The sequence below is a fragment of the Wyeomyia smithii genome, chromosome 1 (assembly GCF_029784165.1).
Source record: "Wyeomyia smithii strain HCP4-BCI-WySm-NY-G18 chromosome 1, ASM2978416v1, whole genome shotgun sequence".
NCBI lineage: Eukaryota > Metazoa > Arthropoda > Insecta > Diptera > Culicidae > Wyeomyia > Wyeomyia smithii.
The window spans coordinates 18,209,862-18,235,738 of NC_073694.1; the positions used below are offsets into that span (position 1 = coordinate 18,209,862).

The following is a 25,877-nucleotide window of genomic DNA, read 5'->3' on the forward strand; positions in this document are numbered from 1 at the left end:
TTTCATAACTACTCACTCTATCAAAAATCTGCAATCGCCTTGGGGTCTCATTAGTAACTGGCAGGCTGACTCCAGAACGCATTTCCGGTGAATCTTCATCGGGAATTTCAGGTTCTTCACTAGCTTCAATAGCTGCTGTTCTCAGCATCGGTGGTCCTTTCCACCAAACATCGTTCACTTATAAATCGCGAGGGCGCTGGCCACGGGATATAAAATCGGCAGGGTTTTGATTTGTCGGTACGTGACGCCACTGAAAGTGGCCCGTTAGTTTCTGTACTTCAGCCACTCTGTTAGAGACGTAGGTTTGTAGGCTTTGCGGAGGTTTCTTAATCAAACAGTATACAATTATCGAATCAGTCCATAAGTTAACAGAATCGAACCGCAGATCAAAAGACTGCAGAACCTTGTCAATAAGCCGTGATAACAGTACTGCTGCTAGGAGCTCCCCGCGAGGGGTCGTTATAGCCTTGGTTTTATTTGATTTCTTAGGAAGAATTCGGGATTTGCTTAAAATCAAATTCATCGTTGTTGTTCTGTCAGAATGTACGACGCGGGCGTAAACGCACGCCCCATAGGCATGGTCCGAGGCATCGGAAAATCCATGTAGCTCTACGGTCACAGCATCTTCAGAAGAAATATATCTAGGTACTTGAAGATCGTTCAATTGCATCAATTCCTTCCGAAACGATTGCCATGCTCGCAGCAAATCTTGAGGGACTGGATCGTCCCAATCCGTTTGTAGCATCGAAATCTCCCGCAGTATTAACTTCGCTGTTGTAATGACAGGTCCGATCAGTCCAAGAGGATCAAATATTTTTGCTACCTCGCTCAAAATCTTTCTTCTGGTGATAGCACTAGCTTCACATTCCACAACGTTGAATGAAAACCAGTCTTCCCTTGGGCTCCATACAACACCCAAGGTTTTTACAACCGCACGCGAGTTGTCGTCAGTAATATCAAATCTATCTTCTCTGAGCTCTTCAGAAACATTCTTTATTAAAACCTCTACATTTGAACACCATTTGTGCGTACCGAAACATCCTTTGGCAAGTAGCGCCTTCACATCTTGTAGCAGTTTGTAGGCATCTGGCAGTGTGTCAGCTCCCGTCAAAATATCATCCATGTAAGTTCCTCTTTTGACAGCGTACGCAGCTTCTGGAAGTTCATTTTGGTAGTCTTCTGCAAGCTGATTCAGCACCATCGTAGCTTGGAATGGGGATGGGGCCAAGCCGTAGGTGACAGTTTTTAGCTCCCACGTTGTCAGTAATTCATCTTGGCCCTTTCTCAACAGTATACGCTGGTATCTGCTATCGGGGCTCAACACACCGATTTGTCAAAACATCATCGGGATGTCAACTGTAAAGACATAACGGAACCCTCGGAAGTTCATCAAAATAGAAGCTAAATCACGCTGAACGACCGGTCCAGTTTCGAGAACATCATTGATGGATACACCAGTAGAACTTTTGGCAGAACCATCAAAAACAACTCTTAACTTGGTTGTCGTATTCGTAGGCTTAAACACGCCGTGGTGCGGCAAGTAAAATGCAGACTCTGGGTCCTCATTTCCGTCTAACTCGATCTTACTCATATGACCCAGCCGTTTGTAGTTCTCCATGAAGTCAATGTACAGCTGTTTTAGCTCTGGTTGCCTATCGAGACGTTTTTCCAGATTCAGGAAACGTCGAGTTGCCATTTCGCGGGAAACACCCAATTCATTTTTTCGTTCATTGAAGGGGTGCCGTACAAAGTATCTGCCATCCTTATCTCGAGTATGAGTCATTTTGAAATGATCTTAGCATTCTTGATCGTTTCTCCTAGAAGTATTTATCTCATCACATGATTCCAGCCGATGAAAACACTTCAGTAAATCTTCAAGTCGTTCTTCATTAGCAATTTGGCAAAATGAATGAGCAAGAACTGCGCTTTGTTCAGTTAGCACTCCTCCGGCTATCCAACCAAGTTCAGTCTTTATAAGAACCGGTAAGTTATATGCAAGAGTAATACGATCATCTTTCACAAGATCCCAGAATATTTCAGCACCAATCAACATATCGATGCGTCCTCGTTTGTTAAATGCTGGATCGGCCCACTCGATTCCGCTGGGGATTGGCCAGTTCGAGATATCGAAAGACTTTGACGGAACATCTCCTGTGATTCGTAGAGCAACTAGAAACTGCAATTCCGTTGCAAATCCTCCATTACAAGATTGTATTGTGGTTCTAATCATATTTCTAAGACGTGTATTTGAACCATTTAATCCGCTAACCAAATAATCTACTGGTTCCTTTCGCTGCGATAGTAGATTCGCAAAACGTTCTGTAACAAAATGCATTTGCGAGGCCGAATCGAGCAATACACGGCATGGATAAAGTGCACTGCTATCACCGTGAACCATCATAACAGCCGTAGAAAGTAGAATCTGTTTAGAATCGTTAGCAGTACTGACACACAAAGAAACGGCCGATTGCTGCTTAACATCCTCAATTCTCTTATTGGAATTCTGTGTTGCTTGCGATGCATCGTTTTTACATGTTGCCGAATCTGCCTGCGCCGGTGTGGATGAGCTATCATTATGTAGCACAGTATGATGACGTTTTCCACAGTCACGACAGTTACGAGACGACGAGCATCCATTCGTACGATGGCCTCTTTGCAGGCAATTGAAGCAGTTTCCCCATTTTTTCAAAGCACTGTATTTGTCACTCAAACTTAATAGTTCAAATTGATCACACTTCCAAAGTTCATGATTTTTTTGTACACATCATACACTTCTGTTCATGTTTTTGTTCATTCGTTGCCACTAGAGTATGGCTTCTATACACTGATTTCGCTTTGACACTTTCAGCTGCAGGCTTCACGTTGATGTCCACCTTTTCCAAGATTCGGCACTGCTCTTGCAGAAATTCGATGGTTGCTTCGTAGTTGGGATAAACACCTTTCTTCTGACGACTTTCCCAAGCCATTCGCGTCGTCTTGTCCAATTTTGAAGTGATTTGATTCAACAATATTTGCTCTCCAAGTCCAGTAACTGGCAATGCCAAATTTTTAAGCGCCTCAACGTTTTTGGTACATATATCAATAAGCTTTCGCATACTTGCCGTATTCTCTTTAGTAACCCTCGGAAGGTTGTTTAGAGATTCGATGTGTTTGTCCATAATAAGACGTTTATCTTCATATCTTTCGGTTAAAAACCTCCATGCGGCATCATAATCATTACTGTTTACTATATCCTGGTCAATAATTCCAGCCGCAGATCCCACGAGTGCATTTCGTAGGTGGAAAAGTTATATGGCAGGTTCTTCTTGTTGGTATCGGTTCATAATAGTGGTAAACATAGACTTAAATGAGAACCACTTCTCATACGAACCGTCAAAGTTCGGAAGAGGGGCATGGAGAGGAGGCAAATAGTGCGGTGCTGGTACCGCAACTGTTGGGCCAACTACTGGTTTGGGAGAATCATTTGTTGCTGCTTCCAACCAGGGTTGCCAATGTTCCAGTTTAAACTGGATTCATCCAGTTTTTTTCAAGTGATCCAGTCAAACAGTTTATTTCCAAAATCTTCCAGTTTTTTTCAGATATTTGCCAGTTTTATCCAGTTTTTTATTCACTCAAGCTCCGATTGGTTTTCGGAAATATTTTTAAAACGGAAATTTTGTAGATTAATAAATTATTATGACAATTTTTAACACAAAGTGGCGAAAAAATTTTCAAAAAAAAATTCCCTGATTTTCCTTGAACTTTAACATCAATTTTCCTGATATTTTTCAGCATTCGGCACAAAAAAGTACAACGTAGATCAACGCAAATGCGAAATCACAGTGAATAAAGTATTCAATCGGATATCAAACTCAACAGTAGATGTTCTGAATTAATCTTTTGCGCTGAAAAAATCAGTTTTTGCATTAAAAAGCCGCTCAAAAAAATCGCGTCTTGGTTTGAAAAATTTTCCCTGAATATTTGTCAGTTTCCTTATTTCCCTGATCGAAAAATGAATTCCCTGACATTCCTCGATTTTTCGGGTTTTTCCAGGTTTTCGACAACCTGTAACAGCATTTTCAGTATATCATCTTCTCGCAGGAAACACGGTCAAATAAAAGACGGCATGACATGGTTGAGATGAAACCAAACAAATAGATTTTACCAGACCATAAAAAAATCGTCTATTTATTTTCTGTTGCGTAGCAGTTAAAAAAATGTTAGAGGACTTAATTACCAAAAGATAGCGAAGTCAGAAATAATTGAAATTTAAACTTCACTGATGTAACGGAAGGAAATGTTGCGTTAATACTTTTGTTAAATATAAAAGTAAATGGAAAAGCTCTATATCTTGATTTTGAGATGGATTGATTGCGTAATTGTGAGATGTTGCTGTTAAAGGAAATTTGTCAGTCCATAATTTTAACAAAATGTAACAAAACAAGACAGTTCTGATTAAAATTAGTGATTTTTTGCGAAGACTTATCTCTTTAGTTGCTGTATCCAAAACTGACACTGGATTCAATCCCCGTGACAGAAAAGCTCATTCACAATCTTTTTTTTTTTCCTTTTTTCTAAATTTATTTGGGATCCAGTTTTTTCCAGTTTTTTCTTCAATTTTATTGGCAACTCTGCTTCCAACAGTTCGTTCAATCTGATGATCAAGTCGTTGTGTAGTGTCTCAAAATCGATATAACGATCTTCTTGCTCGGTTCTTTGCTCATCAGAGAGAGGAAGAGCATATATTTTGTTCTGCAGTTCATTGAATTCGGTATAGCATGTTTCTACTGTCTTCAAATGCAGCCGAAGGAAATGTGCGTTACATGTGTTCTTCTGGTTTGGCTCATCATCACCTAACACCAACACATTTCTCACACGAGTGAGTTTTCCCTTCACTGCCCCTCTCTGATGAATCAACACTTTCAAATTGTCTTCCATTTGTTTCAATTCTTTTTTCTTCTTTTGTGCGGTCTTCTGCTCCGCGACTGTATTCGATTTCGGTGTATTGAATATTAAAATTTTTCCTAAATCACTCAACGTCACACACACAGAAGAAGACTTCTCGAAAGAGTTCAATTGTTCTCGAACGAAGATATTTGTGCCAAAATGGCCGCAAACATCCCGCTACACTCAGCCGAAACGCGACGGATGAGTGCTCAATTTGTATGCGAATACGCGTCTCTTCACAGAGAAAATACTTCACATCACTGGTTTTTTCTACAAAAATCCGGTTCGATGGACCACAATGGTCATCTAAACGCATCAGTCGACTGTAGTTTTCTTAAAAGAGGGCTACTTTTCCGGACATAATATAAAACACGTCCGACACTTCGTAGCTACATCGGTACAATGAATTTATTTGGCAATAAGCATATTCTACAAAGCATGTTATATATGTGTTGGTTTTAAGGATATGAAAATTATTAGGTATGCTCAAAATTTGACAAACATCATCTATCATTGGTCTCTAGGATCACCATTCACCCGCCTGACAGTAATAGAACCGAAACCCTATATGCGCTTAAAGGTTTTCACAATAAATAACTGCTCCTTTTTTGTCTTAAATGAAACTTAGTCAGTAAATGTTTAATTACAATCGCTAATCCGCTAAGCAAATGTCATGCGTCAAAGCAAATTGCTTCGCTTGCAGTTCGTACATTTTCCTTTTGATCTCTAAACTTTCCGCCTTGATGCGCAATAAATCCCTCCGAATGTTATTGCTTTCCTCTTTCGCTTCTACAAATCTCCTCAGCAGGTCGATTTTTTCTCTCTTGTTTGTCTTGTACGGCGCTCTTCCGTTAGCTTCGGGAACAGTTTCTTTTCTAGGCTCTTCCTCTTGGATGACACTCTGGTCGACTTCGGTGTCGTACTCGTTGTCGGCTTCTTCAACCTCCACCTCCACTAGCATCGTTTCAGTCTTCTCTGCCGAGTCATTCGACTGTGAGTTCAACTCAAGCGTATTGACGTCCGGTTGAACCGTAACTTTATCGGCCGATTTGGTAGCTACAGTCGTAGCTCCAACAATCTCATTCAATCCGGCGGATCGCACGACACTTTCCTCGTACTGATTTAAATACTTCATTTTTTTCCTGTTTCCTCCCGGTTTTGCTAGGCAGTTCAGGTTGTGCCGTAGCTTAAGTTTCACGTTATACTTGTAATCCTGCCACACCTTGAATTGGTGAATGTCAATTGACTAGTAGAAAACTTGACTATTTGTTAAACTTACTTTCTTCCACTCCAACATGTGCCGCTTCGGGGGTCCTCGCTGGTTTAGAGCTTCCTGCAGGTCATTCCAAAGCCGTTTAGAATTTCGTTTCTCCTCCGGGGTTTTAAATAGGCTACGGGCGAGATTGGGATGTCGTTCCATGAAATTGACCAAAAACTTGATCTGTGATGCGTTAATGTTGGACCTGTTCCGTTGCAGTTGGGGAGACCTAGAAGTGAACAATAATGTATGCTCGAATAAAGTGTAACAACTCTGTACCTACATTTTAGCGGCGTTTTTTTTTTTCAGAGAAACACTCAGAAACGGTTTTTCCTATCACTAAATGAAGCTTTTAGTCGATTTATTTTTCTAATAATTTTATTTTACCTAACACGATCTTAAAACTAGAATTACGTCCCGTTTAAATACCATTTCGTCGTTTCTAATTCATACGATTTTCGCTTAAGTTTTAAACTTTCCTCTTCGAGGCGTAATAAGTTCCGTTGTATTTTGTTGCTCTCCTCGGTTGCGTCTATAAATCTCGCCAGGAGTTCTTGCTTAATTTTGGTCTTTATTGGTTTTCTTCCTAGTGCTTGTCTTTGTTGTTTAACGTTTCCTTTTTTAATACAGGCGTTTGTTTGTGGATTACATCCGGTGTCAACCGACTGAAAGGAAATTCGACAGTCGAACGATTTGGCGGCTGCTGTGCCGAGTAGAGCATTTTTCAAACCAGTAGAATTTGCTACACTCTGCTCGAACCTGTTTAAACTCTTTTGTTTGTCCGGGCATTTTTTGTTATGAAGCAGTTTCATTTTCACTCTATATTTATAATCCACCCAAACCTGGATGAATTGTTGTTAATAACGCAATTGTTTCAATAATTGTTATTTTTCAACTAACCTTCTTCCACTCTGTCACGCTCCGCACTGGGGGACCTTTCCGGTTGATGGCATCTGCTAGGTCTTTCCACAATCTCTCCCAGTCCGCCACTGTCTTGAGTAGTTTACGGGCGAAATCAGGCTGCTCTTCCATGAATTTGGTTAGCACCACTAACTGGGAATAGTTTATAGTCAATAACACGGCTGCAGTCCTAGAAATAAACAATAATGTATGTTCGAATATAGTGAAACAACCTTACACGTTGTACCTACATTTTGAAGCCTACAATTGAGGCGAGATGGAGAAACAATACAAACTTGACACCTATTTTTTTTAACTTTTAAATGTTCACATCACACTCAACAAATCAAGACTTGACTAAAGTCTATCATACAGACTTTTATGAGTTTTAGTACTTTTGTTTAGTTCTTAACACCTTCGAGAAAATGTGCTTTTACTTTTATTTTAGAGTAAAGGGTGTTACGAATAAAATTTGGTTAACTTCAGCTTGACGCATTTTTTGACGTGGGACTACGTCTTTGTTTACTAGGGTAAATGATCTAATAGTTGTGGTAGCACCAATAGTTGCGGTATCTCATGAATAATCATTGTTTGAACTGATTAGAAATAAGTTCTTTATACTACAGGTTCCTGAAACTAACACATAACACATGGTAAAACATGTTACTATAACAATAAACTCCAAAAAATATTTATAATATTGATAAAAACCGTATTTTTCAAAAACGTACCCAGAAGGCACCAAATACTATTCAATTCCTTATTTTTTCCACGAAGTTTTTAAGAGTTGTTTCTGATTGTAGTATGATTTCTATTCGTCTAATTGTTTCTACATATAATAAACTAACATAGTAACCATTTCACAGGTGAAATTCGATGATTTAATATCATATTGTTGATAAAATGGTTCCTCCACTATTGGATCATAAGATACACTATGCTCCTATAGTTGCGTTATGTTTCGCATTTCTGGTTGCACTGTGTTAAACGTAGCACCCACTGACTTCATAAACGTCAAAAACGTCCTCCGCGTTGCACTTTCGTTTGTTGTTTGTAGTGGATTGAAGCAGTGTTTTTTTTCGGCCTTTCCTGCTTTAAATCGTGCTCTTAAAAGTAAGTTCTATAAATTTACTTGATTATTCTGCATAATTGATTACAAATACATCATTACAGTATGGAATTTCATAATAGCCGCGAACCCCAAAAGAAAAAACCAGCTCGCCAGTGCTACTGTGAAAATGACGTGCAGCGAAGTCTTCTCAGCATCAAGGAAGGAAAACAAACTGCTTACTGGGCTGCAATATCTTCTACAAAGAAGACACGAAAAGGACCCCAAACGGTGTTGTCGGAGGAGGAGTTGAAACTTGTTGGATGGATCAAAAACATGCAACGAAAGGGTTTTCCGATTATAAGGGAAACTCTGAAATCAAAAATACATCGTTTTTCAATTCTTATCCACGACCCAATCCCTTCTGCAAAAATGTTCCTGGTAAGTTGCGTGATGCTTTTGTTTATAACTTAACTCAAAATATTGTGATTTTGAACTTTAGGTCGGAAATGGTTCCAGAGTTTTCTCAAGAGGCATGAAACCCTCACGATACGAACGCCAGAGGCTGTCTCCTCAGCGAGTGCCAAGGTAAGCGAGGTCAACATTCGGGGCTGGTTTCACGACTTTAAAACATATGCGATAGAGCACGGAACTGCGCACATTCTTCAGGATCCGTCAAGGATGTGGAATGGAGACGAGACATGCTTCTACCTAAACCCAAAAAATAAAGCTGTGTTGGCTATTCGTGGGAGCCACAATGTTTACGAAGTAGAACATGCCAGCAGACGGCTTAGTTGTGCCTCCAGCCGTCATCTTGCCTTTGGAAAGAATTCGCTCGGACTTGTTGCGAACATTTCCGGCCGAGTGGGGTATTGGAAAAAGTGCTAAAGGATGGATGGATGCCAACAATTTCGAATTGTACATTCGGAAGGTATTTTACCCCTTCCTTTTGAAGACGGGAGTAACTCTTCCTGTGTATTATTTTGTCGACGGGCATTCATCGCATATGGCAGCAAATGTAGCTGATTCGTGTTGCGAGTTAGGAATAATTCCAGTTGTGTTATATCCTAACACAACTAGGATTACACAGCCCGCTGACGCTGATAAGCACAATAGAAATGTTCTTACATTAGATGACTTCAGACATCATCGTATCTGGATTCAAAACCTGCGGATTGTACCCGTTCGACCCGGCCAGGTTCACACAATCCAGCAATGAGAAAACTAAATACCTGGATGAATCATCGGTGCACCCTTTCAAAAATGCGACTATCATCGATTCATTTCTTACGGAGCCGGAAATCTTGCATACGTCAGGTAATTTTAGAATAATGCTTGCTTTCTGTTTATTAAAACTAATCCATATATTTTTATATGTCCCCAGTAACCTTTCAGTCACCTAATCATAAAAATTGCAAACGTAAATTCTACCCTGTCCTTACTGCTGGTGAACGCCTAGAGGAGATTCGCCGAATCGAGGAGGAGAAGGAGAAAACGATTCAAGAGAGAAAAGAAAAGACAGAGATACGCGCTGCAAAAAAGGTGGAAATAGAAAAGCTGAAGGCAGCATCACGCGAAATACGAGCTGAGAAGAAAGTTGAACGGGAAAAACTAAAGGAAGAAACACGGTTGCTGATGAGACAAAAATCAGAAAAAAGAGCGAAGAAGAAACTTGAGGCTGAGAAACTAAAAGACAAATTAAGTGAACGAAAAAGTCAGCAAGCTGCCATTAGAAAACAGGAGCGCGAAAATCTACGAAAAAATGAGAATTTTAATAATTGGCAATGGCATGACATAAATACACGATTTATATAAAATATTAACGTTCATTATTAAAGTTATACATGTTGAATTTATTACTCCCCTCTCTCTCTCCTGAATTGCTACATAAATGCTTTAAGTAAAATCACTTAAATGATGCTTACTCACCGTTTGTGTTTTTATTTTTTATATTTTTAAGGAGTCATCAACAGTGCGTTAGTGTGAAACAGTTGAAAAACTAACTGACTTTAAGTAAATACTAACGTTGAATTTGTAGGTGCAAACGTGGCACGGAGCAGAAGTTATAGACTTAATTTTTATTCCATTAATGTTTTTTTTTGTAAATTAGGATAAAGATAATTATTTTGGGCTCCTCGCAACACCTTCATCGTGGGACAATTTTTTAAATGACCCCAAAGTATTAGATATGTTACATATACCTTTGGCAGGGCATTATATAACTGACCATATCTAATAATTCGAGTATCTGTACATAAATCGATATGACACAATATAATATCTATCAACACAGTCCAAAACCACTTTAATCAAGCTAAATATGCTTATTCAATAAATTGAAAGCGAATGTTTATCGCACCGTAACTATAGGAACACCCGTTCGCAACTATAGGAACTCTACCGCAACTATTGGAACAAAACCTTGCAGCATATTTTCTTGAATTTTGAGCCTCAAAGAGTATTTGATGTAAATTTTAGGGTGCAAAACTATTAAGTAGAACCCATTTCGACAGCAAATGGGGAAATGTTCCAGCTAGACTTGTTTTTATGAGCGAAAAATGGCCAAATATGCAAAATTCTCGCTTAGCTCCTCCACTATTGGAGCGTTTACCCTATACTGGGATGCATTCTGTAAAATTGGAAATGAAACTGGCAAATGTTGCGTCAGATTTCAAACGCTAATAACAGCATAACCACATGATGGGTAACAATAACCAATATGTTGTTGGATAGATAAAATGTGTAACAATTTTATAACAAGCTAGTTATCATTATTATTTCAAAATTGATAAAAAGTTACAGGGAAACTTACGCGAACATTGAACCAATTACATGCGAGCATTCCTAGCACAGACGACGTGAATGGACACCATCCGTTCCCCGTGTTATTCTCTGTATCGATATCGATATAAAAATTGTCAGAGTCTCCCCGTCCCAATAGGTCAACTTATTTTTGCTTCCATGAGCTTAGACTAATATGATGTCTCGAAGGTAAAAGTTTTCCGAAAAGTTTGAAACAATCCCCATTCTTGAACAATTTCTAAACCTGCTTGCAAAACCTAATAAAAACTGATGTCTTGAAAGAAAACATGCCGGTAAAAGCAGTACCAGTACCAGTGGAGTAAAGAACCGCAGGTCTCTCGTCGTCTATGATTGCAGCGGTACTCTTCTATTCGTACATTTCAGCGGTACACTTCTATTCATACTGCAGCGGTACTCTTCGTATTGCAGTGGTACACTTTTGTTCGTACATTTCTATTCGTTTGCAATCGAAGAAAAACTGCAATGCACCTGTTGATGGTGATTGAAAGTTTATCTCATAAATATGATTACCATAAACTATTCAACAAGAATTGTAAATTTTTGCAACGGATATTCATTCAATTTTATCTTCGATATTCACTTAATAATCGTGACCGGTTAGTATCGAAAGAGTATATTCCCAAATATACACATTAATAGAAGAGTAATAGCCTGCGAATGCTTGTGAATTTTTGGTTTATTTACTAAGATCCATTCAGAATCTCTTTTAACATTTCAAAATTGTTAGATGATATATTATTATTCAAAGCTTTACCATAATAAACGTATGTTTTTTAGCACTCTTCGTAATACAGCGAATGTAGTTGTAGGTAAATGAAAAAAATTGTCAACCCAAAAACAAAAATGGAATTGTTGATTATTACGGTTTTTTGCTGGAACTTGTTATTAATTTTGTTAGACATATCTCCTTATGTTTGCCAATTAATGAACCTTTGTAAGGGCTCCTATATTATTTTGAAAGTAAAAACCATATTGTAGATTTGATTTAATCAGAGTTAAATAAGACAAAACCATTTATTATAATAACGTAAGTATTATTGGATTTTGTTTTCGAGGATATATAGTTAATTCTAACTTTGACGCATTACGAGAAATTCATGGTGCTTTTTCAACAAGAATGATATGCTTGTGCCTTGTCAAATACATGTTGTTTGCACAAAAAAATACTACAGGCTAATACTAATATCGCCAAATATATACGATATTCTTTCGAGTGTTGTTGAATATATTTCCAAAAATTGATTTCCAGGGGAGGCTGAAAATAAGAATACGTACAGTCGCTGAGCAAACACCTTGATTCTTTCTGCAGGCTCTGTATATTTTGTAACAAAAAATCCCCTAATTACAGTGTTTAGTCCCACGTCACCATTTCATACAACCCTAGGGCTGTATACTTGTAGTATTTTCATCGTGCATTAAAACGCCTCTACATCTTTCACGTTCAAGATGTCATGCTTACCGTTTGGTTTTGACATTTACTCCTCAGTTGTGATAATGCTACTGACGCAACAGGAGCAACTCAACTGCTACTGCAAGCAGAACAACAAACAGTCTTTACTGGGATGTGACAAAAACTCTCATCACACAACATGGACAAAATCAGTGAGTGTAAAGCCTGTATTACACTCTTTGACCAAGCGTCAAATATTTTGCACTCTTAGCCAGATAAAAATTTGGTCAAAGATAATTGTTTGTCACTCTCCAATTTTAACATGGGGCAAACACGGGCAAACAACAACCATGATGCCAAATAAATTTGACCATTATGTTGGAAAGTCAAATATTTGACCATTAGACAAAGAGTGTACTACAGGCTTAACATTGACAAAGCCCAAGAGTCTCAGGAAACTGCCTTCTCCATATCCAATTGATCAAAGCTAGAATGGGCAATAGCTTCTTCCAATCATACATGTCTTCAGCCAGTTATGCTCCAGAAGAGCAAGTAACTTATTATTCCATTCACTACGGAGATTTGTCTGGTAAACCTGATACTAAATTGCATACCTACTATTTGGATACAGTTATTTTTATACCCAAAGGCGAAAAACGGATTAAGTTACTCCCGAAACGATTCCCGTGTTCCTCAAGGCAGTATACTTGGACCGTTCCTTTTTTCGTTGCTTATCAATGATGTTACCGATTATCCAATTGTTGGGACGATACTACATCGTAGCGAAGTCGTTACTGATCTAGGAGTTTTGTTAGATACTCAAATGACATTCGGGAAACATTATTCGACGGTTATAAATAAAACCAAGCGTCAACTTGGCTCATCAATTTGAAGGATTGGGAAAGAGTTTGAAGATCCAGGCACAATTCTGGACACTGCGTGCGTTGTATGGGATCCGTATTACGATCACTGGTTTACGGGTTTTATGCCGGCTTGAAAACAGTCTGCAGTGCTCTTCATGATGGCTTTTCCCAGCCACACTTTCATGTCGTTCGCAAAACCAAGAAGCATGTGAGATTTCGTGATAATCGTACCGTTTCTTTCCACGTTTGCTCTTCATACTCCACCTCCACCTTCAAGGGCGATGTTGAATAGTAAGTTAGAGCGCGCATTCTCCTGCTTCAGTCCATCCAACGTTACGAACGCGGCTTATGTCTCGCCAGCTATCCGCACGCATGATTTCGATCTTTCCAGCGTCATACGATTCAGCCTAATTAGTTTCGTCGGGAAACCGTGTTCCAACATGATCTGCCACAGCTCGTTTCTTTTCACTGAGTCGTATGCCGCCTTGAAATTCACAAACAGATTGTGCGTCGTCGTGGAACGCCCCTGTGAAAAACCAGCCTGGTATTCACTAAAAAAGGATTCCGTTAACGGTCTCAATCCGAAGAACATGATACCGGAGAGCACTTCATATTAGGGGCGGCGTACAACAGCGTCTGACCCGGAGCGGGTGGCTGAGTTATGGAATGCTGCATCCCGCCAGCTACACCTAAAATGGCAGTCCCATTAGCAGGATGTAGGTATCGCGACCCTGGTGAGGAAGCATATCGAAACCTTTCTTCAACCATGAACAACGAAATTAGGAATACGGAACGGATCAATCGGCAAAGACATAGGCTACAAACACGGAAAAGGTTAAGATAAACGATTGGAAATTGGGTACTAGGAACGTCCGATCTCTCAATGAACCGGCGCGGGCTGGTTTGCTTGCTCGAGAACTACAGCGACCGGGAGGCGAAATCGCAGCGATTCAGGGGGTTCGGTGGCCAAATTCCGGAGAAAGGCAATTCTGTGCAGTAGACCCTATTGCACACACTTCTTTCAAGTACATCTACTACAGTGGCTACTTGGTTTCGTAGTGCTGGGAAATCAGAAAACAAGAGTCATCCGGTGGAGGCCCGTAGATGACCGTATATGCGTGTTGAGGATTCGGGACAAATTCTTCAACTACAGTTTAATCAACGTCCACCTACGCACCGACAAACGACAAATCCGATGAAGTCAAAGATGAGTTCTATGCCAAGCTTGAGCGACGTTTGAATATTTGGAAACACCTGGAGGCATCCAAATGGAGAAGCCTGCTTCCAGATCGATCACGTACTGATTGACGGTCGGCACTTCTCGGATGTTACTGATGTTAGGTATTTTCGGGGACCAAACATTGACTCTGACTATTATCTCGTCGTTTGTAAGATCCGCGCACGGTTGTCGAACGTGCAGAAATCTCGCACAGAGAGGACGACGCGTTCCAACATTCAGCGGTTGAAAGCTGATGGCGTGGCAACAGAATTGGCCAGAGAGCTGGATCAATGGATCGCAGAACAGCAGGAGGAAGGAGTGGCAGACAGCTGTCCACGTGGTATGTGGATGGCCCCTAAAGGGGCTGTGCAGCAGTATCCACGGCGCCATCGAAACGACTGCGAGAGAGGTGGTAGGTACGACGCGTGAAAGACAGCCTAATGGCTGGTTCGATGCCGAGTGCCAGAGAGCGACAGATGAGAAGAACCGTGCCAGGAGCCGCATGCTCACTGCGGCTACGCGTCAGAACAGAGAAAGATACAGGGTGGCAAAAGCTGCCGAAAATAGAACCCACCGTCGGAAGAAGCGCGAGTACGAGGAGCAGGTGCTCGCCAGCGCAGAGGACAGCTATGCCCAAAACGACGTGCAGAGATTCTATAGAACTGTCAACAGAGTCAGAAGCAGGAATTTCCCTGTGCCGGTCATGTGTAATGACAAGGACGGCAACCTGCTTACTGATAAACCGACGGTTGCAGCCAAGTGGAAGGAGCATTTTCAGGCGCTATTGCGCGATTGGTGAGCTGAAAAACGACAAGGCCGCTGAGAAGGACGGTATCTCGGCCGAACTTTTAAAAGCGGGAAGCGAGCGGCTGTACTATGCGATCCACCAGATAATACTAAGGATCTGGGCGGATGAGCAAATGCCGAACGACTGGTTGGAAGGCCTCATATGCCCTATCTATAAGAAGGGCCATCGATTGGATTGTGGCAACTATAGAGGCATAACGTTGCTCAACTCCGCATATAAAGTGCTCTCTCGTATCCTGTTCTTCAGATTGAGACCGTTAACGGAATCCTTTGTTGGCGAATACCAGGCTGGTTTTCGACAGGGGCGTTCCACGACGGATCAAATTTTCACCCTGCGACAGATCCTCGATAAGTTCCGGGAGTACAACTTAACGACTCACCATATGTTTGTGGATTTCAGGGCGGCATACGACTCAGTGAAAAGAAACGAGCTGTGGCAGATCATCCTGGAACACGGTTTCCCTACGAAACTAATTAAGCTGAGTCGTATGACACTGGAGGGATCAAAATCGTGCGTGCGGATAGCTGGTGAGACATCGGCCGCGTTCGTCACGTCCACTCCGTGGTAGGCCTCGCACGCGGTAGATGTGCGCGGTGGAAGAAGATGCACGATCTGCTGATGTACGAGGAGACTGGAGAGCGGCTGCCCAAGACAGAAGAAGCTGGACATCTCTAATTCGTTCGGCCCTAGACCGGTTAACGGTCCGTTAGCCAACAAAGTAAGTAAGTAAGTAAAGTCCTCATCAGAGCAGCTGTCCTTAAATGAAGTTCTTCAAGTGGGTCCAGTAGTACAGAATGATTTGCATTTCTTCATTCTTCGCTTCAGAAAATTTAAGATTGCGTTTTCCGGGAACATTGCCAAAATGTACCGGCAAGTACTTCACGCGCCTCAAGACCGACGTTTTCTTCGTATTTCCTGGAGAGCCCATCCGTCTCAACCACTGCGAGTTCTAGAACTTTGTACGGTGACCTAAGGGACAGCATCCGCTCCCTACCTCGCGACAAGGTGCTTGGTACGGCTCGTCGAAGAAGAAGGCAAATCTTTTCCTATCGCCGCTCGCATCGTGAAGGAAGAAACTTATATGGAAGATGTGCTTTCCGGTGCAGGCTCGATAGAAGAGGCCATCGAGGCTCAACGACAAACTCCTTGTTCAACGACTGTGGCAACTTAAGATCGGATGGGACGATCCGGTCGATGCAGACACAGTCAAAGGTAGCTCCTATGGAGGAACTTTCAATCCCTCGCAAGGAGTTATGCGTCACGCGGCTATTGACCCGGTTGTTACTAAAAGTAATACCCGCCTTGGATATAGAACTCCGAGAGATTATGCTTTGGTGTGACAGCACAATTGTCCTGGCTTGGATCAAGCCGCTCAACCAACTCCAGTTGTATGTCCGGAATCGAATCGCCATAATCCAACAACACACTAGTGGATACCGCTGGGAATCAGGCTTGTAAACGGTCACCATTTTCATTTGATCTCGCTTCCTTAGCGTGCGTCACAGTCGGCTTTCGCTCGTAAATGTTAAATAACCAAACCATCGCCGCTCAGCTCACAGGAAGAAAAGGATAGTCAACCGACACTCGCGTATCGAAGAGATGCACACTGTCAATCTTTTAGCGATGTTATTTCGGCTTTTTTCTGTCTACTTCGTTCATTTATGTTGAGAAATATTATTACAAGATCAATGATATAAATAATTTCCAGAATACAAGCACTCAACGTCAACGTCAAAATACGTTTGAGGAAAATAACGTCGTGATGGCGAGACTCATTAGGCATTTTTGTTTAAGAATGTATTCAGACAGCGGGCCTTGGTAGCGTCAGAGGAAAAAGAAGACGATTATCGCAGTGAAAAGTGGTTCTACCGTGACCATTTCGAAGCCTGCTGGGAATACGTTCGATCGCAGCAAAACCCAGCCGACACCGTTTCTCGTGGTCAACTACCAGAGGGTTTGAAAGACAACAACCTTTGGTGGAACGGCCCCGAGTTTCTCCAGCGAGTGGAACTTTCCGAATTGAAAGAACCAATCGTTATTGCAGCTGTGAATGTTGTACCATTTCCGTTTTTCTCCAGGTACAGTAGCTTTCGTAAGATCCAACGTGTTATGAGCTACGTCCTGCGATTTATTGCCAACTGTCGAATCAAGGTCCCGACCTCACGAGAGAAAAATCCTCATCAAACCATCTCTGAACTGCGCTCGGCTACCGAAGCTATCATACGCGTGGTTCAACAAGTTCACCTGGCTGACGAAATTCATCGAGTCATCAACAATTAACTCTGCAAGAAGTTGGCAAATTTGCGTCCTGTTTTAACCAACGGCTTACTTCGTGTGGGTGGTCGATTTGACCGCTCTCATCTACCGTTTGAAAGCCGCCATCCCATCATCTTACTGGACAAGGACCCAGTAGCACGCCTTCTAATCTGGCAAATGCACATCGAACAGCTTCACGTCGGGCAGTCTGGATTGATGAACGCTATGAGACAACGCTACTGGCTTTTGAACGCTCGATCAACAATTCGGCAGATTACACGCATGTGTATCAGATGCTTCCGGATTAACCCAACCAACACAACTCAACTGATGGGGAACTTACCAGTATCAAGAGTGGTACCGTCGTCACCATTCGCAATCACCGGTGTGGACTATGCTGACCCGTTTTTAATAAAACAAGGTAGACGCCGCCCGACCCTGGTCAAAGCTTACGTGGCTGTCTTCGTGTGAATGACAACCAAGGCCGTGCATTTGGAGGTGGTTTCCGACCTTAGCACGGATGCTTTCTTGACGTCGTTGAAGCGTTTCATAGGCCGGAGAGGAATAGTCCAGCAGCTGCACTCGGATAACGCCACTAATTTCCGAGGTGCTCATCACGAATTAAATGAGTTATTTCAACAATTTCGAAGTCAGCAGTCTGTGGATACCATTAGAGAGTTTTGTTCGTCGCGTGAAACTTAGTGGCATTTCATCCCGCCGGATGCACCAGAATTCGGCGGACTTTGGGAAGCTGCAGTTAAATCAGCAAAGACACACCTGAAGCGCATTATCGGAAACGTAAGGCTGACGCACAGTGGAACACTTAGAACATCAAACCTGATCAAAATAATTTAAAAAAAATTTTTGCACTGAAAACGTATCATATTGTGATAATAAAAACTAATGATTGGATTTGGATAATTTTTTGCATGGAGTAACCCACCTTAAAGTGATGGATGACATTTCTTATAATGAAATTTAAATTCAGTCATAGTCGGGTCAAAATTCATTGAAATACTTGAATTTATCATGAAATGTCTTTTCAGTACACATTTCAGTCATTTGACAAAGTTTCATTTCGGTAACCAAGGCTGCAACAATCCAAGAAGCGAAAAATATGAATTTCTTGATTATTTTCACATAACGATTCAACACGAAACCGGAAGCATCCGGAAGGTTTATCTTCACCATTATAACCAAAAATATTAGCACTTTCACGTAATCTAAGCCGTTCAATCGGATTTTGCCGGAAACATAACTTATCCCATTTTGAGTTAACTTATAAAAAAAAAATTTTGGGTTTTATTTTATTGATTTTGACAAACACCTGGGTATTTGGAGAGACTAGCATACATGCTAAGTACACAATTCTGTTCGATTAACCTTCTTTAACAATCTCCATCGTTGTTTAATTTCAAAATCACTTGTTTATCTTCGGAACGTTATATTTTAGCTCACGGTATCAAACCGTCATTATCATGCACAAAAAACTGTTGAATTGCGGTCGGTTGTAGCCTCTCGTTAAGACCGTAAACATAACTTTTGTATGTTGAAGAGCTGTCAAGTGATCAAGCATACATCACACTCCAAAATGAAACACTACAATACAAAATTGATTTACTTTGAATTTTTCACATTTGATCAGATTTTAAACGTATTTACTCCTATGTGTGACAGTCGAAGAACTAACTACTATTATGGTTGAGATCGAGGCTGTGATAAACTCTCGACCACTTTTCTCCGTCTCCAGCGATCCAGCAGATCCAACGGTTATCACACCTGTCCACTATTTAATTGGACGCCCTCTTACTGCCATCCCTGAACCATCTCTGGAGGACATCAAGGCAACCCGCCTTACGCGATGGCAGCACCTACAACTGTTACGGGAACATTTTTCGCGAGCGTGGAATCGTGACTACCCAAATACGCTCCAACCCCAAAAGAAGAATCTACGTGCCACACCAAACATCCGTAACAATATGATTGTGTTGCTTCATGCTCGGAACCACCCCCTACTCAACTGGAAGTTGGGTCGAATAACAGCCGTTTACCCTGGTGACGACGGTTTAATTTGTACCGTTGACGTCATGGTTGGAGGTTCCGTCTTCCGACGCCCCATCAACAAGATTTCGGTCCTGCCCATAGAAGACAATGTTCCAGGTATTGATAAAATTAAGTAACCTCAACCGAGGGGAGAATGTCCCGTCTCCGCCGAAAGTAGATCATTCACTGCTATATTGTTACTGCTGACAACCAGAGTTGCCAATAAAATTTTCGATTTAACTGGAAAAAGCAGGGGGAATCTATCTGTCAAATACCGTGACCAGCATATTTGGCAACAAGGCGTCCGGTTGTTTTGGTTTTTGTCGTTTTGATTGAAGTAAAATTTAGTAGAATTGTAACGTTCTTTTCTAACAAAACACTAGAAATCGCGGAAAACTTTTATTCATACTGCGTTGCGTAGTGAAATTTGGTGGCAGCCGCCCGCAATTAGCTGAAAATAATGAAGTTTCCTCGCCACACAGGAAATCTTTTAAACGTCATGGACCAGAGTTGATCTGCGATAACGCACACATATATGAATTTTGACAGCAGTAAATTCCCCCTGGGAAAAAGGCTGAAAAAAAAACTGGAAAAAACTGGATAACAAATAAATCTTAAAAAAAAGCAAAAAAATGATTGTGAGAGAGCTTTTCTGTTATGGGAACTGAACTCTGTGTCAGTTTTGAATACAGCAACTAAGGAGATAACTCTTCGCAAAAAATTACTCATTTTAATCAGAACTGTTATGTTTCGGGCTTAGAAATGTCCTCTAACAGCGATAAAATTTAAAATTACGCAATAAATCTATCTCAAAATTAAAAAAATAGTGCTTCTTCATTTACTTTTATCTTTAAAAAAAGTATTGACGCAACGCAACATTTTCTTCCGTTACATCAGTGAAGTTTAAATTTCAATTATTTCTGACTTCGCTATCTTTTGCTATCTAATTCTTCTAACAATTTTTCAACTGCTATGCAACAGAAAATAAATAGCAATTTTTTTCATGGTGTGGTAAAATCTATTTGTTTGGTTTTATCTCAACCATGTCATGCAGTCTTTAGTTTGACCGTGTTTCGTGCGAGAAGATAGAACACTGAAAATGCTGTTAAGACTTGTCAAAATAATTTATCAATCTACAAAATTTACATTTTGAAAATATTTCCGGAAGCCAATCAGAGCTTGAGTGAATGAAAACTGGATAAATCTGGCAAATATCTGAAAAAACTGGAAGATTTTGGGAATAAACTGTTTGACTGGATCACTTGAAAAAAAAAAAACTGGAACATTGGCAACCCAGTGACAACACACGCGGCATCGGTATTTATTCCAACAAAAACAGTTTTGTTTTAACCGTCGTTCTGTAACCATCAGCAGTAGGAAGAAAAAGAGTTATTAAGAGTAGTTAAAAAATATCAACTCTGCTATAGTTTTTCGTCCTCGGCAAGGAGCAAAGTCAAACCCCAGTTCTTTTCAGAGCTTCCAAGAGTTGATTGACTGACACTTGCTCCCTTTGCTCGTTCCACCGAATACAGTCCACTTTGCTATAGCAAGAGTTCTTCCCAGACCGAACAACCACCTTATGCCAACCGACGCCAACTACTTGTTATTGACACAGAGGCGAATATTTGCGTCGTCTAATACCTGCTTAAGACCGTATTTGTAGGAAACTTACTAATTGGCGAGATAGATGCTTCAAATATACCATCAGAAATTCACGTGAATGTGCCCTGCAGAAGTTTGAGATCGCGACACTTCCTGAGCCTTTCTTTTCAACGTACTGAATATGTTCAAATCGAACCCATCATTTATTAATTATATTTAAAAATAGACCTAAGTGATTTTGTAGTATTACTGTGTTATTGTTTGACTCAATTCATGACGCGTGAATCTTCAAATCAAAAGATGCAGAGTTTTTACGCGCACTTGAGGGTTTCGCAAGGAATGCCTCAAATGGCCACTTTATTAAGACCGACTTTATTAAGACCGGAAAAGTCAAATAACAAATGATTTGCTGGGCCCTTAAGGCTAGCTATTTGTCAACCGCTCTATTGTTTTTTTTTTTGTTTTTGTTTTTGCATTTGAACTGTTCTTTGGGTGTCGCATTAAGGTGAAACGGGACGTGGTCGCGATCAACTCGAATTTTGCAATCTAATTTTTTCGTGATTTATGAAGACTACGTAGGGGAACAAGGGGCAAGATCGTCATACGGGGCAGAATAGGCATATGTTGTTTCTAGGTTCCTGGCAGTAATTTTGGAACTGTTATAAATTTGATTCATTAACATTAATCTGAAGATGTAATTTTATTCAAAATAACTGGAAAAAAAAATTCGCTTTTACACAATAAACAATTGTATCATTCATGCACGTCTTGCGTATAATATTATAGCTCACAAGCGCGAAAAATAAGGGTTTTTGCATGCGTATATGTCGTTTTGGGCTCGAAAGTTCATTTTCGGTTATCGTTATTGATATTCAAACAGTTTCAATAAATAATGCAGTGTTTTCAAATAAAACATCATCTAAAAACAGCTCTTTTTCATAAGTGTTCTCATGGGGCAGAACGGGCACTGCTGGTAGGGGCAAAATTGCCATACCTATGCAAGAAAACATGACCTACAAACCAGAAAATGCTGTCAAAAAAGTAAACATCGTGCTAGCAGCAGTTAATAGTAAAATGGTTCGGAATTACAAACGGTTGTCGGGGCGCAAAAAATGGTCACAGTCATCATTGGCCACTGCTATAGACGCGGTTATTTCTCATCGAATGTCAGTGAACTGAGCGGCTATTGCACACGGCATTCCACGGCAAACGTTAAGCCGACATTTAAGGCTGCGTCGAACAGATTCGTTTGTTGACAATCATTAAAATAAAGTTACCTCAATTTAAATTTTGTCATGTTTTATTATTCCTTCATTCGCACAGTAGTGTTTTATGGACCAAAACCTTATTTTTATATGCGGGCAAATTCATAGATAATTTTCAAATTGAAAAAGGCTAAAGAATTATGCTGTTTCGGAGTATAAATAGTGAAACAGGAAAGGAAAACTTTGTTTCGGTACCTACGATTGTACGTTACATTGATACATTGTTAAATGTTTGCTTGAAATCGAAAAATATGAACATGCCCATTATGCCCCATAGGTATGCCCAATCTACCCCGTACCGCGACCAGCCTCATACTTTTTAGTGGCTTAGGAAATTATTTATAAATATTTAAATAACATTTTTCTTTAGTTTATTTAGTAGCTTTTTGCTCACTTTGCCCTAACAATTTGATAAGAAGCTTAAGGTGCTCATCTTGCCCCTTGTCCCCCTACATGAAACTTTGATCAATTGTTTTCACAACTGTTGCATGCCTAAAGTAGCAATTTGAGTGCTGTTTATTTAGTGGAAGCCGAATTTTTTACGCTCAAACTACAAAAGTAAAAAGAACTCTAACCTCAAAATTGTATAGGAAAAGACCACAACCCCGTTTCACCTTAAGCAAGTGGGAAAATCAATATAGCAATCTTCAGACCGCTTATGTAATTCTCTGTGATTAGTAATGTGCGCATTGAAAAGTCGCGCGTGCTGCATTTCCTTTCACGCTTCCACCAATGCGGTCATATGCACCTTTTCCATGCGAGATCGCAAAAAAATAATATATCTCTTGACTTTTTAGTGAATGATGTGTCACCCTTTCTGTAGATTGGGTATATTTCCATTCCACCGGTAGTCTTCTCATAACAACATATTTTAACTACCAGCAGTGCAGACATGTAGCTATTTTTTCTGAGCCCATCTTGATTAAAGTCCGTTCCGATACCATCCTTCCCAATTGATAGCACTTCGGTTATTATGGAGAATGGTGCGTTTTCCGCGTCTTCACATGTCTTCCCACCGGAGATCAGGAGTAAATTGGCCGAATAATTAACGGGAAATCAAAAAACACAATGCAGATGTCTTGACATATTACCAATATCTCTCAAACAAAGACGTAGAGCTTCTAGAGTTTACGTTTTTTTTTACGAATTCAGGCACTCTAAATTCTCCAGTCGGCGAATCTTGTGCCGGGAGGGACAGTTGATGTTGTCACTTTTATTTATTATTTAATTATCCAAGAATTGTCGGCTTGTGTGTTCCGTCAAAATTTGCCTAGCTAATTGACCTAAATTTTTTGACACGTCTCATCAGATCAATGTGGCTTCGTTCAGAAACGGTCCATTACTACTATCTCAGTGATCTTTAGAATCGAGGCAGTCCAACGCAAATTCGTATGTCTTGCGTTTCCGCATTTGCATCGCACTGTTTGGTTTTATTGGTTTATTGGTCTCTATTTAAATGCATTAAACGTGTTTTCGACAACTGTTTCGAATATTTGGATTTTCATGATATTAGAAATTTTGTAAGAATTGTTTCTGTTCAAAGCAGTTTTTACTTAACCTACTCTCTCCAATCTTAGCTTATCATTGAGGTTGTTCCTATCAGTTGACTGTACAAATTGCCACGAAATCCAAATCCAATCACATTGACATGGTACCCGTGGGTGTGCCGTATCGATGTACCTTTTCAGCGTTTGGAATCTGGTGAAGCTTCGTTCGCACAATGTGCACTTGAATAATTTCGGATCGACGTACGAGTGGGTATTCCGGTGAATAGCAAGATTGTTCGTCGATTTATACGTTGCACCTCAAATGTCGTAGTCGAACTTTCGCGGATTTCTGTGACGGCGCATGTGGCTCGCAAGCAAGGAACTAATTCTAAACTTTTTTTCGCAAATCTGGCACTCGTACGGAAGGTCCAAGCCGTGCGTTGCCAGGTGTCTCGTTAGTTGCGCTTGCATTGTGTACTCTTTACCACATACGCCACACGAGAAGTTTTTCTCTCCCGTGTGATTGGATTTGTGAAAGAGCAGACTGCCGCTTCGACTAAACGCTGCGCCACATATGTCACACTCGAAGGGCCGCTCTCCGGTGTGAATTCTTCTATGAACCTCAAGCGTGTATCTGCCACAAAATCCTTTGTCACAGACTTCGCAACGGTGCTTCAGCCGTTGGCGTATGTTTCTGTTGTGCATAGAAATGTGATACGCTAGGTAGTCTTTCGCATAGGACTTGCCACAAATGTCGCAATGCGTCTGCGGTCCGTCACTATGGATTTTGCGGTGCTGCTTCAATGCTTCTTGAGAGGTGTACGTTTTACTGCATACCTCGCACTTAGACGGATACGATGTCTCATGGCGATAGCAATGGCTATAATAGGTGGACTTATTGTCGAATACTTTGCCACATTGTCCGCAGCAGTATCTTTTTTTGCGAGTTTGCCCACCAGTGGTGTGCTTCACCTCCAAGCTGTCCGCATCCCTGGAACAGAAAAGAGGCAGCTGATAGTCTTGGTGTTTGTTAGACGATCATTTCTGTTTCTGTTCGTTTCTGTCATCACAAAAATTTCTGATGAAGGGGAATTATACATCATAATAATGGGATCATAAATACATCGAAACACATTCTTTGGTAATTGATGGATGGTTTAACTGTTATATACACACAAGTAATTACAGTGTTTTTCATACTTTTGAAGTCTCAGAAACATAATTGAAAACAAACAATTAAATATGTTCAAGAATTTAAAATTTTACCTGGAACTGGAAGCCCCAGCATCGGTCGCTGTAGTTTCCATCTCGGCCGGCTCTGCTACTGCATCCGCTTCCTCAATGCTGTCGGTAACGGTGGGTTCTTGTTTCACAACAGTTGGACGAAAATTCTTCACCAACGGTATACTTTCTTCCGTATCCAAAGTATCGAATATGGTAACCTCTTCCAGCTTTATCTCAACCGGTTCTTCCTTTACCTTTACCGGCGTAGATTCTGCCATATCGTTGCCCTCAATTTACTTCAGAAACACTTTCTTCCAGCAGACAGTTTCACATTGACGGAAACGAAAAACACTTAATTTCTGCAAGCGTACGCGACAAGTAACATCAACATGTTGAAAATTTGTTGCGATTTCAACGGTACCGCGCGTCTATATTTGGGAAAAAAACCCACGATAATGACAGCCAGAGAAAAGTGGCAAATGACAGTGTTTGAAAAACTTCTGCAGCTGCTTGCACACTGAGAAAAATTTGCAGTAAAAATGTCGTGAGTGGAATCTGCAGATCTAAAGTAAATCATGAATTGGGTTGTTTAGTTAAATACTATTACTAGTTTTTACATATTGTTGCAAATGAAAGATGTTCAAACTATTGACTATTTATTAAAGTACGTCTGGATTGAACAAGAGCTTGTAATAGAAAGAATCTATTTTCTACTTTTTTCTGACAACTAAGTTTTTCCATTTAGTCATCGCATACTCAGTTGTC

General features: G+C 40.6%; 5 protein-coding genes across 15 annotated transcripts in view; 2 read left to right on the forward strand and 3 right to left on the reverse strand.

The window, feature by feature from the left end:
• Positions 1–25,877, forward strand: part of LOC129718669 (zinc finger protein 62-like) — a 117,095-nt gene that overhangs the window by 42,024 nt on the left and 49,194 nt on the right. The window contains exons 4-7 of one of the 9 annotated variants that reach the window (XR_008727002.1): positions 7,951–8,197; positions 8,258–8,573; positions 8,635–9,449; positions 9,517–10,110. The exons of 5 other annotated variants lie outside the window; for them this stretch is intronic. The gene's annotated coding sequence lies outside the window, so the exon portion shown is untranslated. Of the gene's footprint in view, positions 1–7,950; positions 8,198–8,257; positions 8,574–8,634; positions 9,450–9,516; positions 10,111–19,197; positions 19,218–19,241; positions 20,144–25,877 lie in introns of those variants that run through there. 3 more of the 9 variants (XR_008727005.1, XM_055669710.1, XM_055669727.1) reach the window with 3 other exon arrangements.
• LOC129716607 (uncharacterized) lies at positions 1,796–3,158 on the reverse strand. Its single transcript, XM_055666442.1, has 2 exons — positions 2,824–3,158; positions 1,796–2,693 (listed from the first exon to the last, which is right to left on the reverse strand). The coding sequence occupies exons 1-2, from the start codon at positions 3,156–3,158 to the stop codon at positions 1,796–1,798; spliced, it is 1,233 nt and encodes a 410-aa protein (XP_055522417.1).
• Positions 5,316–25,583, reverse strand: LOC129718797 (zinc finger protein ZFP2-like). 2 transcript variants are annotated; one of them, XM_055669891.1, is made up of 3 exons: positions 25,155–25,583; positions 6,206–6,413; positions 5,316–6,148 (listed from the first exon to the last, which is right to left on the reverse strand). In XM_055669891.1, exons 1-3 carry the CDS (start codon positions 25,388–25,390, stop codon positions 5,579–5,581), a joined length of 1,014 nt encoding a protein of 337 aa, XP_055525866.1. In that variant the 5' UTR covers positions 25,391–25,583; the 3' UTR covers positions 5,316–5,578. The 2 variants fall into 2 exon arrangements, with proteins under 2 accessions (XP_055525866.1, XP_055525873.1); XM_055669898.1 differs by lacking the exons at positions 5,316–6,148; positions 6,206–6,413 and adding an exon at positions 20,430–24,879.
• LOC129718838 (uncharacterized) lies at positions 6,472–10,170 on the reverse strand. Its single transcript, XM_055669951.1, has 3 exons — positions 7,336–10,170; positions 7,085–7,274; positions 6,472–7,026 (listed from the first exon to the last, which is right to left on the reverse strand). Coding segments are annotated over exons 1-3 (624 nt in total). The 5' UTR covers positions 7,338–10,170; the 3' UTR covers positions 6,472–6,594.
• LOC129718811 (uncharacterized) lies at positions 13,669–19,189 on the forward strand. 2 transcript variants are annotated; one of them, XM_055669908.1, is made up of 2 exons: positions 13,669–15,961; positions 16,061–19,189. In XM_055669908.1, the coding sequence occupies exon 1, from the start codon at positions 14,868–14,870 to the stop codon at positions 15,801–15,803; it is 936 nt and encodes a 311-aa protein (XP_055525883.1). In that variant the 5' UTR covers positions 13,669–14,867; the 3' UTR covers positions 15,804–15,961; positions 16,061–19,189. The 2 variants fall into 2 exon arrangements, with proteins under 2 accessions (XP_055525883.1, XP_055525892.1); XM_055669917.1 differs by having other exon boundaries at positions 13,669–15,953.

Coding starts and splice junctions, on each gene's coding strand:
- LOC129716607 (XM_055666442.1), bottom strand. CDS start 3,158: ATGGACAAACACATCGAATCTCTAAACAACCTTCCGAGGGTTACTAAA. Junction 2,694..2,823: donor AGTGTCAAAGCGAAATCAGT/GTATAGAAGCCA, acceptor TGACAAATACAG/TGCTTTGAAAAAATGGGGAA.
- LOC129718838 (XM_055669951.1), bottom strand. Junction 7,027..7,084: donor GCGTGACAGAGTGGAAGAAG/GTTAGTTGAAAA, acceptor CAATTCATCCAG/GTTTGGGTGGATTATAAATA.
- LOC129718811 (XM_055669908.1), top strand. CDS start 14,868: ATGGCTGGTTCGATGCCGAGTGCCAGAGAGCGACAGATGAGAAGAACC.
- LOC129718797 (XM_055669891.1), bottom strand. CDS start 25,390: ATGGCAGAATCTACGCCGGTAAAGGTAAAGGAAGAACCGGTTGAGATA. Junction 6,414..25,154: donor GCTGGGGCTTCCAGTTCCAG/GTAAAATTTTAA, acceptor GTTCACTTCTAG/GTCTCCCCAACTGCAACGGA. Junction 6,149..6,205: donor ACATGTTGGAGTGGAAGAAA/GTAAGTTTAACA, acceptor CACCAATTCAAG/GTGTGGCAGGATTACAAGTA.